The 18,533-nt window shown below is 33.7% G+C and overlaps 1 protein-coding gene across 1 annotated transcript in view; it reads right to left on the minus strand.

The window, feature by feature from the left end:
- Positions 1-17,809, minus strand: part of ASIC5 (acid sensing ion channel subunit family member 5) — a 36,783-nt gene extending 18,974 nt beyond the window's left edge. The window contains exons 1-4 of the mRNA XM_032172202.1: positions 17,719-17,809; positions 14,982-15,288; positions 5,298-5,535; positions 3,427-3,552 (exon numbers count right to left, since the gene is read on the minus strand). Coding sequence (XP_032028093.1) covers positions 3,427-3,552; positions 5,298-5,535; positions 14,982-15,288; positions 17,719-17,758 — 711 coding nt within the window. The 5' untranslated portion in view covers positions 17,759-17,809. The remainder of the gene's footprint in view (positions 1-3,426; positions 3,553-5,297; positions 5,536-14,981; positions 15,289-17,718) is intronic.
- Between the last annotated feature and the right edge of the window lie 724 nt (positions 17,810-18,533).

An 18,533-nucleotide genomic window follows, 5' to 3' on the forward strand; every position in this document is an offset into this window, starting at 1 on the left:
GATTGTAACATCAGAAAAGAGGAAAAACTTTCAGGACTCATGGAAAGCTAAAATGTTCATGAGTATTAAGCAGAACAGGAATTAACCGCATGGACTCAAATAATCTTTTTGACTTTTTACTTAAAATGTTTGCTGATCCTTTGTTTTGTTTTTCAGAGTCTTAAAACTTTTATTTTGAGCTACAATTTAGAATACTCCTATGAACAAAATGTGGAGCATACTTTATTCTGTCTGCCTGATTTCTCCAGAATTTGGAAACTATTTGTGAGAATTCTTAACTTGTAGCAATACAGTTATTTGCATAAGTGCAATAAGAATCTGTTTTCACTTGTAACAGGACAGAATTGGAGAAACTGGTTATTTTACCAAGGCTTTTACTGGAATGGTGTGCTTTCCTTTAAGGAATCAAACTTGGCTTATGAAACCAACAACATCCTTGGAAAAACTGACCTCATATTTTGTGTACAGAGTCCCTGTACAGGATTTCTGACCTGTGGTAAGTAATGAATGTCACTTTCTGACAGGCCCAGAAGCTCCAGGTTTATCTTGGAATGTCAAGTGGAGAAGAAATTCACCCAACTCATAGATACTTGATGGCACAAATCTATGGCTGGGCTTGGCTTTTAAAAAGTCTTATCTGAGATTCCTTCTATGGAACCAAGTTCCTCCAAAGGCAATTTAAAAGCCTATGTAAAAAATAACTATTCTTGCTGCACTGTATACAAATAATTTGGCAAAGTAAACTAGTCCTAACTTGATTTGTCTTCAGCAAAAATGGGAAACTTTATGTCCTAATTAATCCTTTAATTAGGATTAGAGAAGAGAGAAAAATTATGTTTCCAAAACTATAGTACACCTGTTGTTAGATTCTAGTCTTGCCCAGTGTTTTTCAATTTTTATTATTTTCTACAGTTTGGACCAAATTCTAATTTTTCTTGGCTACAAGCCTTCAAAATAATGTTTTCAATTTTTTTCTTTTTTTTCACCATTTTGCCTAATTTGGAGCCACTGAAAACTAAGCTGTGCTTTCTTAAAGTCTGGCAAACTGAAGCCAGTCAACTTAAACTTTAGAAGAAAGTAACAGCAACCTATTTACATACGTAAGCCACTTTTCATACCTGCCTACTGATGTATGGACTTCAAAGTAATGTGGCCTATATGAATTTTTCCAGGATTGTTCTTTTGTTTGTTGTTGTTTTTCTCCCTTCCTCCCCCTATTTTCTCCTCATAGAACATGAGACTTTGCAATCTGCTAAAAATAAGCTTTTGGGACCTACCTATCTTAATAAACCATCCTAACCATGAGAAAGCAGATGAAAACTGAGACCAGAGACTCATGTTCTCCTAAAACGCTTTCTCCTAAAGACTTTTTTTTAAAGGGAGGGGGGGAATGGGAAAGGAAATTATCTGGGGCCCCATCAAACTGGGAGCTGCCTCCCATTCTCTTCAAAGTTATTCCTTTGCTCACTGAGATAAATGCTTATTCTGATTGCCTCCTTTGGAAAGGCCAATCAGAAACTCAAAAAAATGCAACCATTTGTCTCTCACCTACCTATGACCTTGAAGCCTCCTCCCTGCTTCGAGTTGTCCCCACCTTTCTGGATAAAACCAATGTATGTCTTAGATATATTAATTGATGTCTCATGCCTTCCTAAAATGTATAAAACCAAGCTGTGCCCTGACTACCTTGGACTACCTCAGGACTTCCTGAGGCTATGTCACGGGTGCCTGTTCTTAACTTTGGCAAATAAACCTCCTAAAATGATTGAGACTTGTCTCATCATTTTTCTTGATTGACAATCATTGCTCAAGACCTCTATAGTTTTCCATGGATCACATTTCATCTTAGATAGGTGCAGGTAAGTATTTACAATTACTGTTAATGATCTTGTTCCCTCTGGCCTTCTCCTCACCTAGTTGCCTTTTAGTTGCTTCCTTCTTGGCTGTTTTCTTTGACTCATTTGCTTAGAAAATCATTTGGCCCTCTTCATTTTGCAATTAAAATCCCTGCCCTTATGTAAAATTCAAATTCATTTTCCCATAACATTTAACACTAATGTTCTTTTTAATAAATCTTTTGTCAGATGAAGAAATTTAAGACTAAACTTCTGGTGACCGTCATTAGTTGTAATTTTAGGCTATAAGAAGAAGGCACAGGCTTAAGAATATAAATATAAAGAATATAGTCTATGAATGGATCAACTGCCTGTGTAATTACATTTGACAAACATACTAAATATTCTATTTGCAATTCAAAACTCTATTTCTCCTGGCTCTTTTGTAACCCTCTAAGAAACACTTAACTGTCTAGTCTGGAAAAATATCTCAATGTTATTTACTTATGGAACATTGCATTGAATTTGTAGATGTTCATTGCATTCTAAAAATATTTGGAAAATTCTAGTTTGTAAAAATTCATAATATAATGTTTGAACTGACCATAGGGCTAATATTTGAATGACTCGAAAGTATTAATCAAATACATTATAAGCATAGGTAGGTACATGCATTAAAGTTTGCAGTGTTATGTTTGGACATAAAGAAAAATATCTTCAATGGGATACAAAAGGAAGCTATGAAGAGTACATTACCAGAAATTAAAAGTAGCCCATGGCATGATTCACCTGGATTGGGAGGTGAATGCTAGAACATCAAGTTTATTTTTCATCTTTGTCATTAATTGTATGATTTTGGATACTTAATCCATCAGCATTTTAGAATCCTCTTTTATAAAACCATAATAATAAAGTAGAATGCCTTTAAATTTGTAATACTAGAAGTAGTTATTTAAACAAAAGGTCAGAATTAACTAATCTTGGGTGGGAGCTATACCAGGAACCCTTGAAGAAAACACCACTGCATTTCTTAGGTGTTTGAACATCTGCCTCCCAGGACTAAACACTTAGAACTTATTAGCTCAATTTCAGCTTTCCAAAAGCTGGGCTTGGACAAAATCTATTTATATAATATTCCTTATATAACCATTATGTTTTCCATCACTTTTCCAAATATACATTCTATAGTCTGTCCAATGTGTATGTAGAGTTTCTTTCTAAAACATGTTGTCATATTTACATAAACATATTTCTAAAATTATTGTTCAATGCATAGAGTTCTCTTAAAATAGCTACATACATTGCAACTTAGAATCTCTGGGTTTCCTTATTTTGTGGCATGAACGTTCCCTGGAGTCAATAATTTAAGTCAGTAGGATAGCTAAAAATCTCCAGTTTATGCCTCAAAATTTTGCCTGTTTAATTTCTGAGCCAATAGTTATATAAAATCCATAGGAGTCTAGACTAAATTAACAAAAACTGAAATAATATCCAATGTGTGGGAATTATCTGATATGGCCCTATAGTCTGATCAAATTTTTGAAACCCCCACCCATTCTCATTTGTCTTGAACCTGGAGAAAATTCAGTACCTGATTCACATTGAAGAGCAAGCTCAAGCCTCTTCCAGAGACACTCACTTTTCTCTTTGCTTGGAGAGTTTCACCATGATTAAAAGTAAAACAATTTCCATATTCAGTGAAGACGTGTGCAAAATCCTCCAATATGTAAATGAACCAAAAAAACACCATCAATTTAATATTTTTGTCACTTCTCAAGTTTGCTACAACTTTTTTTTTTTTAAAGCACAAATACCTAACAAGACTGCAGAAATATCAGAGAGAATAGTCTGATTTATATGTGTATTCAATGGTAGTTTTTTTTTTGGTAATATGCATTTGTCAATTTGCATGTGATTATTTAAAGGAGACATTTTCATATAAAATTAAGCATGTATTTAAAACATTTTTTAAAAATTACTTGTTTTATGTTTTCCTGAAGATGTATGGAAACATGTTTTTATCTGTGGAGCAATACTTCAGCATCCCTTCTTGGAGGAGCTACACCTAATGTAACCTGTATGGTCACAGTGTGGCCGTCAGTCACATGATCCTTTTACCCTCCTTTTCCAGCCACTACAGTGGTGTGCGTGGGACACAAGCTGGGCCAAACTTAAACCTCACCTTCTTGCCTCAGTGGTTGGTTCAAGAATTGATATGTGTCCCAAGCAGAGCTAATCAGAGTCTTTGGTGAGATTATTAAGTGGATACTGGAGTGCTAAACTCTGATAATGAAAGTCTACGGGGGTCAGTAGCCATTTTGGTGAGGTATGGGGGAGAATTCATACAGAAAGAAGCCAACCAGAATTATGAGATGGAAACAAAGTCAGAATCTTAAAGACAGTCTTGGAGTCCGTTGGTTCAGCATTTTTTGAAGCCAGACATACTGTTGGAGTTCCCGCTTAATTAAGCCAATTCATTACTTTTAGTCTTCAGTTTACTAGAACACAAATGGGTTTCTGTAATATGCAACTGAAAAATTTCTCTAACACGAAATTTTTTGGTGGTAAGTTAAACATGTTGGTGAATAAAAACAGCATAAGAAGCTTACTTTCCAAATTAAGAGTTTAGGCCAGAACCTCACCTCTGTGAAATGTCTCTCAGGCAGTTTTTTCTGCTTACTGTGTGCTAAGGCGGCCTACCAAAAGCATAAGAAATTGTATTCAAGAACCAAGAATTTGTGTTTACTTAGGCTCCCCTGACAACACAGGCTACAGAATTGCTGATACGGGAAATATGGAATCAAATTGCCTATATAGTTCTTTATTAATAGATTACAAATCTAGTACTTTATCTTAAATGTAGATTAATTTTATAAACAATAATACCAGGATTTTGTATTTGTTTTGTATTTGTTATGAGTGAATATATATTATATTTTATATATAATAGTTACTATTATATGTAATATATAGTTATTATATCTATTATATTATAGTTATTATTATATATGATATATAATAATAATATATAAATTTTTCATAGTTAAATGCTGGGATTCTCTTATTTTCCATAGTCCCTAATGCAATACCATAAGCATATAAGCAGAGTGATGGATATTTGGTGATTATAAAAATACTATGTTGCAATAGGTTGTTTGTTGAATGAAAAAAATTCAAATATCCTCTTGTGTTAAATTGTTTTTCTTTTGGAAGGACTATATTATAAGAAAGGCAATCAAGTTTTGTCTTTTCTATCTTTTCTTATCTAACTGCTTGAAAGAAGAAATTTGTCTCATATGTATTCCATACCCCGATATCATAAGGCTGAGCTAATGAAATAGAATCTGTATGCAAATTTGGATTGATTCACCATGGGAGTAAATGCTGTGGGAGCTTAATGTGAAACAGTGCAGTAAAGGAACTTATTACTTTGATTATATTTGAAGAATAGAAAATTGTTACCTTTGGGCTACATGGCTTTCCAAAAAACTCACAGTCCAACAAAGTGCTATTGTTGAGATAAAAACCTTTGTTCCTGATAAATTCCGCAATGCTGAAGTTTTGGTGACTTGCAGCAAAATCAGTAGCCTCTCTAGAGCCAGTGGAATTGGCAGTAATTTCTCGAAGATGGAGGACTTCGGATACAATGTGCCATAAGAAAAAAATAACACCAAATTTGGCTACAGCATCTGTTTGGAACCTATTAGCAGGAATGAAGGCAATAGTTAGAATAATGAAAACTTGTAATTATCTAGAAGACAGATACCAACATCTGGATTCTATTAGCTTCTTCTTATCTCCCACACTCTCCCTTATTTGCAAGACATTTAAGCAAAATTTGATTCCTAAGAAGTCTTTGACCCATTGTGCAATTAATCTTGTATTTGCACAGGTAGTTTCATTTACCTAGAATATTCCCCAGACCTTGATCTGGATGACACCTAATGGATCTTCAAGATTCAATTTAAAGGCAAAGGTGGGAATGTATAGTTGTTAAAAATGCATTTAGGAGCCAGATTTCCTGTGTATGGCCTTGTCCTGTGTCAGCTTAGCTAAATTAGAACTGCATTTCCCAGCATTCCCATCCTTGTATATATGTGAATTTCACTGTCGTGCAGGAGCTGTGGTAGCTCACCCACACTGCAATCCATCTGCTGACTCAACTTGCTGGTATCGGGCAGCAGCCGGGACCACAGCTCCTCCAGCTCCTTTGTGACCTCTTCCTTCAGCTTCTTCAAATACTGGGTTAGGTAAGAGTGCAACCTGGTAAAGATGACAGCTATCCTGCAGGTCATTCACACCATCAAGATTGGAGGTAGTGAAAAAGAGACCTACATTTTGAACTTGTATTTGTTTCCCCGACTTCATATCCATTTTCCCTTCCTGGGGCCCTGCTTACTTCAGCCCCAGCACTAGGAAAACGTGAAAGACTTACAAAGAATGCTTAACCAGCTCCTGCAACGAAGTGGGGCTTAATCCCTAGAAAAAAAGCCCTTTATTCTGTCATTTGTGGTGATTCTGTTTCTCCAGTTAGGTTCTAATTGTTACAGCCACTTAATGATATGACTTAGCAATTTTTTTTTCATTTCCCTCTGACTTAAGTTTCCTGTCTTGTAAAATCTGTATATATTAATATAACCTACCTCAAAGTGTTGTTTTAATGATTACATTAATTGTTTTTCTTAAAATTTTTAGACAGCTGCCTGGAATATAGTGAGTGTTAGGTAAGTACTTATTAAATAAATGATTCATTCTGGCCACCAAAGCAGAAGTAATCTATTTAACTTAACAACTGTATCACTTTCTAATTCTCTTATCTTGTGGGGCAATTTTGTTTTGCATTCCATGTGGTTCTTTATTTGCATGCCTTCCATTCCTTTACATACATGATCAGGACGTTCATATTTTGCATATTATAAATTTTGAAACTGAATAAATGTTCTCTCTTTAAATTGACTGCTAAAAGCATAGAATGGAATGTATATTCCACTCTTGGTAAGTATATGGGGTATGTGGTTTGTATGTCATATCTGAATTTCTTTTGTTTCCCAGATTTTATTTCTATTTTCCTTTATATTATCTTATTTAATATATAAATATATCTATATATGTGTATATACATGTATATGTATATAAAGAGAGAAGAAAATAAAAATATTTACTCTAAAATATATTTTTTGACATATTTTGAAATGGCTGCTGCAGGATCAGCTAACTGAAGTGGCCTTGCAAAGCTGTCTTTTATGTGGAAAATTTGCATCTGTAGAAAATGTCCATTAATGCAACCTGGCCTCCTTTTTCTAGGCATTTGCTAGGTATAGGAGAGATTGAAATTCTGACACCTTTAAAAGTCTAAAAAGAGTGAGCCGAGATCGCACCACTGCACTCCAGCCTGGGCGACAGAGCAAGACTCCGTCTCAAAAAAAAAAAAAAAAAAAAAGTCTAAAAAGAAACATTTGCCATCTTGTCTCTCTGAAGAAGTCTTCATCTATATAACAAGGTCACCTTTGCTAGTCAAGCCTCTTCCTTTCTCCCTACTATAACCTGTATAACCTGTCTTGCTGTTAAAACCTGCTTTCAGTAATGTTCTGAGCCCACATTCTTTTTTTTTTATTATTATTATTACACTTTAAGTTTCAGGGTACATGTGCACAATGTGCAGGTTTGTTACATATGTATCCATGTGCCATGTTGGTGTGCTGCACCCATTAACTCATCATTTAGCATTAGGTATATCTCCTAAGGCTGTCCCTCCCCCCTCCCCCCACCCCACAACAGTCACCAGAGTGTGATGTTCCCCTTCCTGTGTCCGTGTGTTCTCATTGTTCAATTCCCACCTATGAGTGAGAACATGTGGAGCCCAAATTCTTTCTATAACCTCAAGATGATAAATAAGCCTCTGTATCTGGTTGGGATGTTGGGCTTTATTCTGAAGGCTCATGTGTATACACATTAAATATCATTGTAAGCCTTTTCTTCTATTAATCAATCTGCCTCATGTCACTAATTTTTCAGCATATCTTTAGGGGGCCAACACCCATGGCCCCTACAATATATACATATAATTTTTCTTTCAAATTCAAGCTATATTAAATCCTTTCTCAGTCAAGGTAGGGCATACACAAAACACAAAAATGGAGAAACAACCTCAAGCCAACATTACATACTCTTTAAGAGATGAAAAACTGTTTTCATAGTCAATATCTAATATTGTACCTTGCTTAACTGGCTCTGATCCTTGCAAAGCTAGCCCAGGTCCTAAAACTCTGTAAATATCCTCCTCGGACTTCCTGATTCCAAGGCACTATTGGTCGTCTGTCATGGTGGTATTCTAACTACAGTATATCTAATAACCTTGCATTTCTTGGTCAAAAGTATTTCTTGGATCGTTAAGGAATTAAGAGTTTACATCAGCAACACATTTTGGCAGAAGTACGGTGTAAACCCTATATTGAGAGATGGACCTCCAAGCTACTTCAGGTTTCCAACTCCCAGTGACAGACAGGTTCCCAACAATCTGCTCCAAAACCCTACAACGGTGAAATCCTGCACAGTCAGAGCCAGTATTCCCTGACATATGTTCATTGGATTATATTCAAAATGATTATGCAGAGAAATAAAGGAATTACTATACATATGGGAGCAATGAATACAATCTACAAAAAAGTTAAATAGAAAGGCATCTTAAAATATGTTTAAGCTTTTTTATTATACTAATAATATTTGAGACCATGAGAGTAATTTATATAGATTCATTAAATTTAATAAATAAAGCCTAAAAATATTAAGCCAAGGAAGAAAATTTTTTGTGAGAAATACTGTTTTGCATTAAACAAAAGTGTTTTGCACTGAGTTTATTTTCAATTTTATTTTATTTTTTGAGACAGGGTCTCAATTTGTTGCCCAGGCTGGAGTGCAGGCACAAACATGGTTCATTGCAGCCTTGACTTTCTGGGCTCAAGCAATCCTCTCACTTCAGCCCCCCACATAGCTGGAACTACAAGTATACACCACCACGCTCAACTAATTTTTGTATTTTTTGTAGAGACAGAGTTTTACCATGTTGCCCTGCCTGGTCTCGAACTCCCGAGCTCAAGCAATCTGCCTACCTTGGCCTCCCAAAGTACTGGGATTATAGGCATTAGCCACTGCGTCTGGCTTATTTTCAATTTTAATTTGAACTTCAAAACTCTTCTAACTTTTCCTTTCAAAAACCTTGCTTAGCTGGAATTTGCCTTACTCTTTAATTTAACACAACTGGTAAGAGCCTAGTAGAAGAAAATAACACTAAAAATATATTAATTTGTTTAAACAATTTAACATCTGGTAACCAGTTATTAAATAAGTCCTTCTTATGTATATCAACGGTTCTAAATGTACTTCTCCAAATTATATGACCCAAATGAGTAAGTTTCATCTGAAATGCAAGTTGATGCCTGACTCAGGCCTTATTTGAGTCCTGCTAAAACAGATCCATTTTTCGTACATTTTACAGATGATTTTATGGAGAAAGAAAATGAGGAACAATGTCTGCCTTTTGTATTCCTCTTTGAGCAAATTTTAACGTCTTACCATTCTCTAATTAACTAATGAAACCTTTGATATGTCTTTATATTTGTATGAGAAGCAATGATTTTACCTTTGGTTAAAAATGCTTGAGCAGTTTTTTCTTGCATCAAACAAATTTGAAATAAACAAAGAATCACAGTGATTATAAACATGAAGACCCAGTGTATGAGTTACTCATAAACAATGGATCAAACAGCATCAGTAGTCACTACATCCAATTATTATTTCTGATTTTAGTGGAAGAAAATAAAATTCTGAAATTTTTACTAAATGAATATAAATTTTTGATGAATTTTGTTATAAAGATATTTTAGTGAAAATTTTAGACACAAAGACATTTGAAAAGCACTGGAATTGATACCAAGGATCCAAGTCACAAACATTATTACAATTTCTGGAATTTTTTGTGAAATGTGGCTTTTTATGAATTTCTGCCAATTGTATTCTTAGGAGTTTGTCTTTCTGTTTGTATAACCATTGCTTCATGTGAAAGAAACTTTTCAAAATTAAAATTAATAAGTATTCTTTAATCAACTGCAAGTAAAACTAGACTAATATGGCTGTGCTATGGAACATGAATACATGGATAAAGTTAATTTTGATGAAGTTGTGGACAAATATTCATAAAGAAAGGCTAAAAAATGGAAATACAATGCTATTATTCATTTCTGTGTAAAACTAAAGAAAATGTCTGAGGGGAGGCCCAATCATTTTAGAGGTTTATTTTGCTAAGGTTGAGGATGAACCTGGGGAAAAGAAACAAAATCACAGAAATATCTGTGATCCATGCTTTTTCCAAAAAGGGTTTGGGGACACAATATTTAAAGCGGAAAGAGCGGGCAGTAGGGGAAAAAGGAAAGAACAAAAAGGGGAGGGTAGATAATAGAGGCAAGCAGTTGCATTCTTTTGAAGCTTTGATCAATTTCACTGAATTTACATTTTACCTGTGAAAGGAGTGGGTAGTGGAATAGTCAACTATGTATTTGTCTGGTGCTCAGTGAATCTTCATTTTGATATAGGACAAAGTAAACATAGAGTAGAGGAAGAAGTCAAATACACATTTGCCTCAGGTGAATAGAGGGATGACTTCTAGTTCCATATTTGTCCTGTACTTGTGAAAATAAGCTGTTGATTTATATTCTCAGGGTAAAACTCAGTACAACTTCATTTTATGGTAAGGATCTTGGGGCCCACAGGAGATTTTCTGTGAGAAAATTGTAATAGATGGCCCCTGAGAAGGTATGTGCCTTCTATCTTTGTGGTTATGTATTTAGGAACAAAATGGGAAGCAGTCGTGTGTGGCACAGTTCCCAAGCTTAACTTTTCCCTTTGGCATAGTGAGTTGGGGGTCCTGAGATTTTATTTTACTTTCGCAACTGGAACAGAATTAAAACCTTTTTATTTTTTTTTAAATATGTCAGTGTCCAAAAAGTATTAATGCATTACTTTTTCTTATTTTTGTATTGTTTATTTTATTTTTAAACATTTTTATTGACCTGAATACATAGGCCATTTTCATTATTTGTTTGATTTCATGACTATTACCAAAAAAAATTTTGTCATAGAGAGGAGGGAAGTATTAAAAAGGGATCTCTGACACACACTTGGTATAGGGTCCTGGTACCGATCGTGAAAAGTAAACCCTTTCTGATAATCCAAAGTCACTTGGCAAAGTTTCCTTATCTCAGGTGTCCATTTTCTACTCACAAGGTGGTTAAACAAAAAAAGTACAGAAATTGGGATCTATCAGTAGACTTGTCCAGTTTCTAACTTGGTAAACTCTAATTAAATTACAGTGTTAAGCTTTACTTTTTTTCCAAGAGAATTAGAGAAAATGCAGCTTAGAACAATGGGCTTCAAACTAGAATGTGCATATGTCTGAGTGTTCTCCTGCACAGAGAATTTTAAGAAACTAATTGTTCCCATCCTCTTTTTACAATGGTTCTTCTCCCATATATAAAAGAGTGTTAACCTGTCACCCATCACAAATCTTAACATAGAATGCATACTGGTGTGTAACAACCTCAGAGCTCCTAATATAGGCATACAAATTGTATTTTGCTTCAGGGGAAGACTCCTTTAAGAATTAACCAAAGCACCTAAAATCTTGTCTTGGCCTGTCATACACATATTCGTAGCTAGGGTGAAGCTCTGCATTAGACACAGGGTATTTGGCCCTTACTTAAGACTGAATTGACAAAGTCTTCAGTAGAATAATGAAAGTTGTTATTTTAAATGTAACTAGACTATTTGTTAAGACTTCCACATTTTGGGTTATTTGAATATAATCCACAGATAAAAATTTAAATGATTTCTACTGGTGTATTTTAGTCAATAAAGCAGTTAAAATTTTATGAAAATATATGAAATGTTTATTACTATTACAGTAAATCCTTATCCTATTTTATCTCATAAATATAATGATATATAATACTTACGTTTGTGATAATATAATTTGATATAAAATACAATATTTTTCATCTCCTAAAAATAATAAATAAATCTACTTAAGGTTATGGCTAAAAATGTAGACATATGCAAGTTAAATACACAGTTTTTCAAATTTTTTATATAGCACATTAACTAAAATGTTGGAAGATCATTGCCTCCGAGAACTAGAAAATAGCTTGAGTACTTTTCCTGATCTGTTATTAATTTGCTGAACAATGCTGAGTATAATGTTTAATGTGGGAATCCAAATTATCTTTCTGTAAAATTATACTTTGGGAGTTGGAGATATCTTTAATGCCTATAAACTGATATTGTCTTAGTTTTTTGTTCCCTAAGGAAGAATAATTTTCTTATAATTAAGAATTTTCCTGTTCTGTCATTATAGCCTCTAAAATATTAAATCTTCTTTTGTTGGTCTGGATACTTATATCTAACTGAACTAGGATATATTATCTGTTATTTCAATGTCATCTAACACAAAAGCTGTAATCATTGATTTCAGATTTGAGCTATGCAAAATGGATTAGGTTTCCATACCAAAAATTATAAAAGTACTTAGATCATAGGCTATTAAATATTTTTAGACATGTTTTTCTTTTTAATTTAGCTGTTTACAGTTACAACTTTCCCTATAAGCACTGTTTTAGCTGCATCCCATAAGTTTGGTATGTTGTGTCTTCATTTTCATTCATCTCAAAGTATTTTCTAATTTTCTTTGTGATTTCTTCTTTGATTTCTTTGTTATTTAGGTGTGCATTGTTTAATATTTACATATTTGTGAATATCCCAAATTAATTTTGATTATTGACCTCTAATTTTATTCTATTGTGATTGATAAACATATTTGAATAATTTAAAATATTTTCCACCTACTTTACCTTGTATATGGCCTTGTATATGGTCCATTCTAAGAGAACGTGCCATGTGCACATGAGAAGAATGCATATTTTGCTATTGTTGAGTAGAGTGTTCTAACGATGTTTGCAAAGTCTAGTAGGTTTATAAGGATGTTTAAGTCTTCTATGTCTTCTATTTCCTTGTTTATTCTCTGTCAAGTTGTTCTATTGATTTCTAAAAGTGGGGTATTGAAAAATCTAACTATGTAGGTTAACTTATATTTGATAGATTGATCATTTATTCAACATAAAATGACAATTTTTTATGTCAAGTAACATATTACTTTAAAGTCTATTTTGTCTGAGATTTGTCTACTCTCGCTTTCTGAAGGTTGACATACCTTTTTCCATTCTTTTACTTCTAACCCATTTGCATCTTCAAATCTAAATTGTGTCTCCTGTACACAGCATATAGCTGGATCTTTCTAAAAAAAATCCATTCTGATAACCTCTGCCTTTCAATTGGATTATCTAATCCATTCTAATTTAATTTCATTAGTAAAATAGTTAGATATGCATCTGTCATTTTACTTTTTGTTTTCTCTATGTCTTATGCCTTTTGTCCTAAATATACCTTGGCTTGTGGCAAAACTGTATCAATCTCTGCTTCTATTTCACATGGCTTTTCCCTGCTGTATCTATGTGTGTTCTCTCCTCTCCTTATAAGAACTTCAGTCATTGGATTTAGGGCTCATCCTAATGCAGTATAACCTCAACTTATGTAATTATATTCGTAATGACCCAATTTTTAAATATGATCATTCTGAGGTTCCAGTAGACTTGAATTTGAGAAGATACTTTTTAAATGTTTCTTTTTTAAAAGAAAAGTTTGCCTTTCAAGATAAATATTTTTTCACCAGTTATGGTTGGTTTTGTAGGGGAGTTTATGGACTTCCTCACTTTGCCATTCTGGAAGTAACATCTACATTTTCTTTCAATCAAGGATAACTGCAACCAATCTCTGCTTTTGTTAGAACACATGCTACTTAAAATAGTACGAGGCAATAGTATTGAAAATCATTTTTGGGGGGAAAGGATTGATTTCTTTTGACTTGTTAGGACCTTGATATGTATCTTGAGTTCTTGAAATATTGACAATCATACAAACGGACTGTAACATCTATTATATATTGAGCACCTGTTCTAGAAGTCCCCCAGGAATGAAACACAATGGAGTACTTATTACCTTGTCTAATATAACAACAAATATGTGAAGTAGATGATATTATCTCATTTTATAAATATAAAAATTGACACTAAGAAGGCTGAGTGACTTCCTTAATAACTAAGTGGTGGGTCTTAAGAAGCCCTCCCTTCCCTGGCAAAAATCCTATGTATGATATTTCATGCTTCACCACAGGCAATTACAAAGCATTGCCTGGAAGCCTAGTGGTAGAAAGTTGTCCTCCTCTTAGCAGATTTGATGTACAGTCAATGGACTGCAGTTTTCTGGAATGAGTTGCAGTCAAGGACTCAAGACAGTGGCAGTAGAGCATTGAATCAAGTGTAACCCTCTTCTAAGCTCAGGGCTCTTTGCAGCCACACTGATCACAGACCCACGGAGCTCATCATATGTACACCAGAACATTTTATGTCGTTATGTGTTTGCAAAGTAGTTCCCTCTTCGAGTTCTTCTTCATCTCCACTTAGAAAGCTCTAGTCATCTTTTAATACCCAGATTTCCATAACACCCAAGATGGAGACTATTAATCTGTTCTGTGGGATTTCAGAGCCCTTGCACATTGTTTTATTTTGTTGTGCAATTACCATATTGCACTGTGATTGTTGATGTTTCTCTTTTCTGCTAATTAATGAATTTCTAACATGCAGGGATCAAGACTTCTACATCTGGCTGGGCGCAGTGGCTCACATCTATAATTTCAGCACTTTGGGAGGCTGATGCAGGTGGATCGCTTCAGCCTAGGAGTTTGAGAATAGTCTGGGCAATGTAGTGAAACCCCCATCTCTTTTACATCTATTTAACGATAGGATTTGGGATGTTACCTAGAATATGATTGTGGAAGGAAGGAAGAAAAGATGGAAAATAAGTGAAAGAAGAAATTAATGAATTCTTTGCTCCCTTAAATTTGTGCTTTTAAGTGCAATTTAAGAACTTCAGTGGTTTTACACATGATAATTTCCACATGAGAAAACTTTTTGTCAGTCATCCAAGAAAGATTATCTTAGCAAATTTATAGGAACTAATTATTTTTAAAAAAATAATTTTTACCTGTTCAAATTACAAAATGTCACAGCCGGGAACTCCATCTTTTCCACATACTGAACCTCAATGGACGTTGTGGTTGGCCATGTGAAGTAGTTGAGCAAGCGACTGTAGATCTGCCATGTCACGAGTGAAACTGAGCCCAGAACCACCACCAACCAGAGAACCCTGCGAATTTTGCTCCGGTTCTGAACAATATTGTGTATCCCATGAAAGGAAGTGGAGATGGCAAAGTCATGGTCAAACTTCTTTCGGTCAGTGGGAGATGGCAGTGGTTTCTTTGAAAGGCAAAGCTTTATCTTTTCTAAGAGTCCTTAAGGTTTTGCCCATAAAACGATTAAACAAAAAAAAGTAATTAGGAAACCTTAATGCTATCTGTAAAAAAACACAACTCACATAATTTAAAGAGATGACTCTTTTTATGTGTAATTCATAGAAACTAAAAATTCATCTTTTGTTGCATGATTTATTCAGGAATCAAGAAGTGTAAGTGTTGGCTACATGGGTTTATTGAGAAGATGCTAATGCTATTCATAGAATGGCTATTATTAATGTAAATGTATTAGTGGTATGGTATTAATAGGTGACTTCCAGCTTTAAAACCAAGTTGGTTACAACAATTCATAAACTTTAAATTTTAACTCTTATTTTTAAAATGCTCTTTCTCTCTGAAAGTCCTTTAGAAGTCATGAACAAAATCAGGCTTATTCCTCTGACAGTCATAAGTATGGCTAAAAGTAATCTGTTCTTAACTAATATTTGTCCTATGGTGGTATAATTTATGGTAAATGTAACTTTCATTCTCGTATTATTTAATGTATGACTTTTTATTTTTTGTTGGTTGTTTAGTCAGAATGTTCAGTGTTCAGTTGTAGTATTAGTTAAGTAATCTATTTTCTACCTCTTCAGGGAATTAATTCATCATTTCAAGTCTATCAGGAATCAATCAATAATATTTATTGATATTCATTAGTAAGAACCAGGGAAGGTAACACTAAATTTTTTTGGCAATATATGATATGTTGAAAATTTTCTTTTGGTTTAATTTCTTTCCATTTGTTCATAGGAGAAGAGGCAAAGAATCCCTCTGTTGAGGGAAAGGTGCAATACAGTTAAGAGCATGAGATGGGCTTTGCAATGGAAGATCAGGCTTCTGGTCCATTCCTCACCTCTTATAACCTGCACAACTTTAGCCAAGTTTCTTAGTCTTATACCTTTTCTGTCAAATGGCAGCAATGGTATCTGCCTTATGAATTTGTTGTATTAAATATAATACCTGGAGACAGCTTAGCACATTATCTAGATCATAATAAGTACTCAAGGGTATTAGCTATTTTTATTATTCTGCTAACTTAGTGGTGATGTGGTAAATAGTAAAATATTCAGGAATTTTAAAAAACTTTAAAAGTATCTTAAAAATTTAGTTTCTAATAGCTTTATATATGTTCATAATTAGGTGAATTAACTTTTATATCCTTTGCCAAAAATAATACTTTTGGAATATAGGTATTCAACTATCCAGCATTAATTTACTTACAAGAAGTTTCAAGCTCCATTTATTATTAAATCATTATTTAATACAAAATAAATAAGCAATCAATTAGCTAAGCTTTTTATTCAGTTATAGGACATATGCTATAAAAAGGTGTCTATTAACATTTTCTAAGGGAGACCATTTCATTCACTTACAAATTATATTATGATTATTTTACAAATTATATTATGATTATTATTCACTAAGCAGGATAGCTTGTATTAATATGATTAGCTTGAAGTTGGATTAAAATCTTAGAATAGCACCCTCCTTAATGTTGTTTTTAGTATAAAATTAATGAACACGTATCAAGTAACTGGCATAATCCCAGAGAAAAATCAGAAACAAGAAAAAAGTTATTGTTACTAATTAGCAAAATATATTTAAATATGCCCTTTTGTGTATTCTTTAGTCATGACTTGCAAATATATGTGAAGAATTTACTCTGATAAAAGAACAACTCAGTCTCTGGATAACTTGTACCCTTCCTACAATAGGGATCAAAATTATTAGAAGGGGAAGACTAATGTAGTAACTAGTCACTGACAAGCAAAGTATGGCTAGTTGCAAGCATTACCCAAAAACATTTAACTTTCAAGTGTGTCTGTCAAAAATCAGCCCATTTAATATATGTCTAATCCTTGACAATTGGTTTGGCCTTTCTGGAGTAATACCAGCTATTTTCTAGTGTTTTAATAGAGTTTTTTTTTATTATTGTTTTAGATAAATGTATGACTGTCAGGAAGAATAAAATCGGTTTAATAAATGGTCCACTACTTTGCAAAGCAGAAACTTCTTACTCTCCTGACTGAAGTATATACAGTGTCATTATGACAACTAGACCTTGCATTGAGTGCTGATCAACATAGAAGCATTTTAAGGAACATCAAATCGGCTTTGTTACATTTTAAAAATAAAATCTGCAGGCCCAGGATAAATAGAAACCAAAAGAAACAAAACAAAACAAAGAAACAAAATCAGATTCTAGCATACAGTAACATTTTAAAACTATTTTTGAGTCCCTCATACAAATAACTTTTTTTCTAAGTAACTAAAGCTATTCATTTTTAAAACTTATATTACTTGTATTGTGTTCAAGTAACATTGGAAATCAAATTTCCCAAATGAAGAAAAAAATCTCTCTTTTCTTACTTCTGGCCTCTAGAAATGAAAATTATTACTGCTCTGAGGAGTTCACTATTTACTCACCGTTCTCAGCATATACTTTTGATTTTTCCGTCTGCTCCATTTGTGATTTCAGTTAAGCAAGAGTCCTCAGGGTAACCCAATTTTCATCAATAACAGTATTCATTTTGTGGCCTTTATATAAAATACAGCAGTTGAGGTTGTAAAACATGGAAGCAATTTAAATGTTTGTGTTGCTATGTTTTGCCTCATAAAGCACATAATCTGAAAACCAAAAATGTTGACAGAACCAGGTATGGGCATTTATGGACTGATGAGAAGCTAACCCAGAGTGATTTCATGAGTGAAAAGCAAAAAGTATCATTAGGAAACCATTTTCTCACGGTTAAAGGGACACTTCCTATCAAATATCTGTAGTTTAACAGCAGCCCCTGACCAGGCTAGTTGACACTCCAATGACTCACCTGGGAACGTCTTCTTAGCTTTTCTTTTTACCTTTGTCTTTATTCAACTTCAAATCAAAATGCAGCTGGAATAAATTTTTTTTTGTGGGAAAGTGTCTTCCCTTGTTGATGTTTTTTTCTTAGTAAAGAAGCTGTTTCTAACAGAAATAATAGCCAATAAATATGACAAAATAAAACACCAAAAAATATCTGCTCAGGAAGAAATGATTACTGAAAACCAACAACTTACTAAAACATAAAGTCTAAGTATTTTTTATATGAACACTTTTGGAAAGTTGTTAGAATTTATTATATTGAATAATAAATGGAAGAATGTGCACTATTGGGCATAAATGGCATCATCTCTTGACAGATTCAGTGATTGCATGTATCTCTACCTAATAGAGCTTGTTAGAGTCACCATTTTGTAAGCAT

The sequence above is a fragment of the Hylobates moloch genome, unplaced genomic scaffold, assembly GCF_009828535.3.
Source record: "Hylobates moloch isolate HMO894 unplaced genomic scaffold, HMol_V3 SCAFFOLD_3, whole genome shotgun sequence".
In the NCBI taxonomy this organism is placed as follows: Eukaryota; Metazoa; Chordata; class Mammalia; order Primates; family Hylobatidae; genus Hylobates; species Hylobates moloch.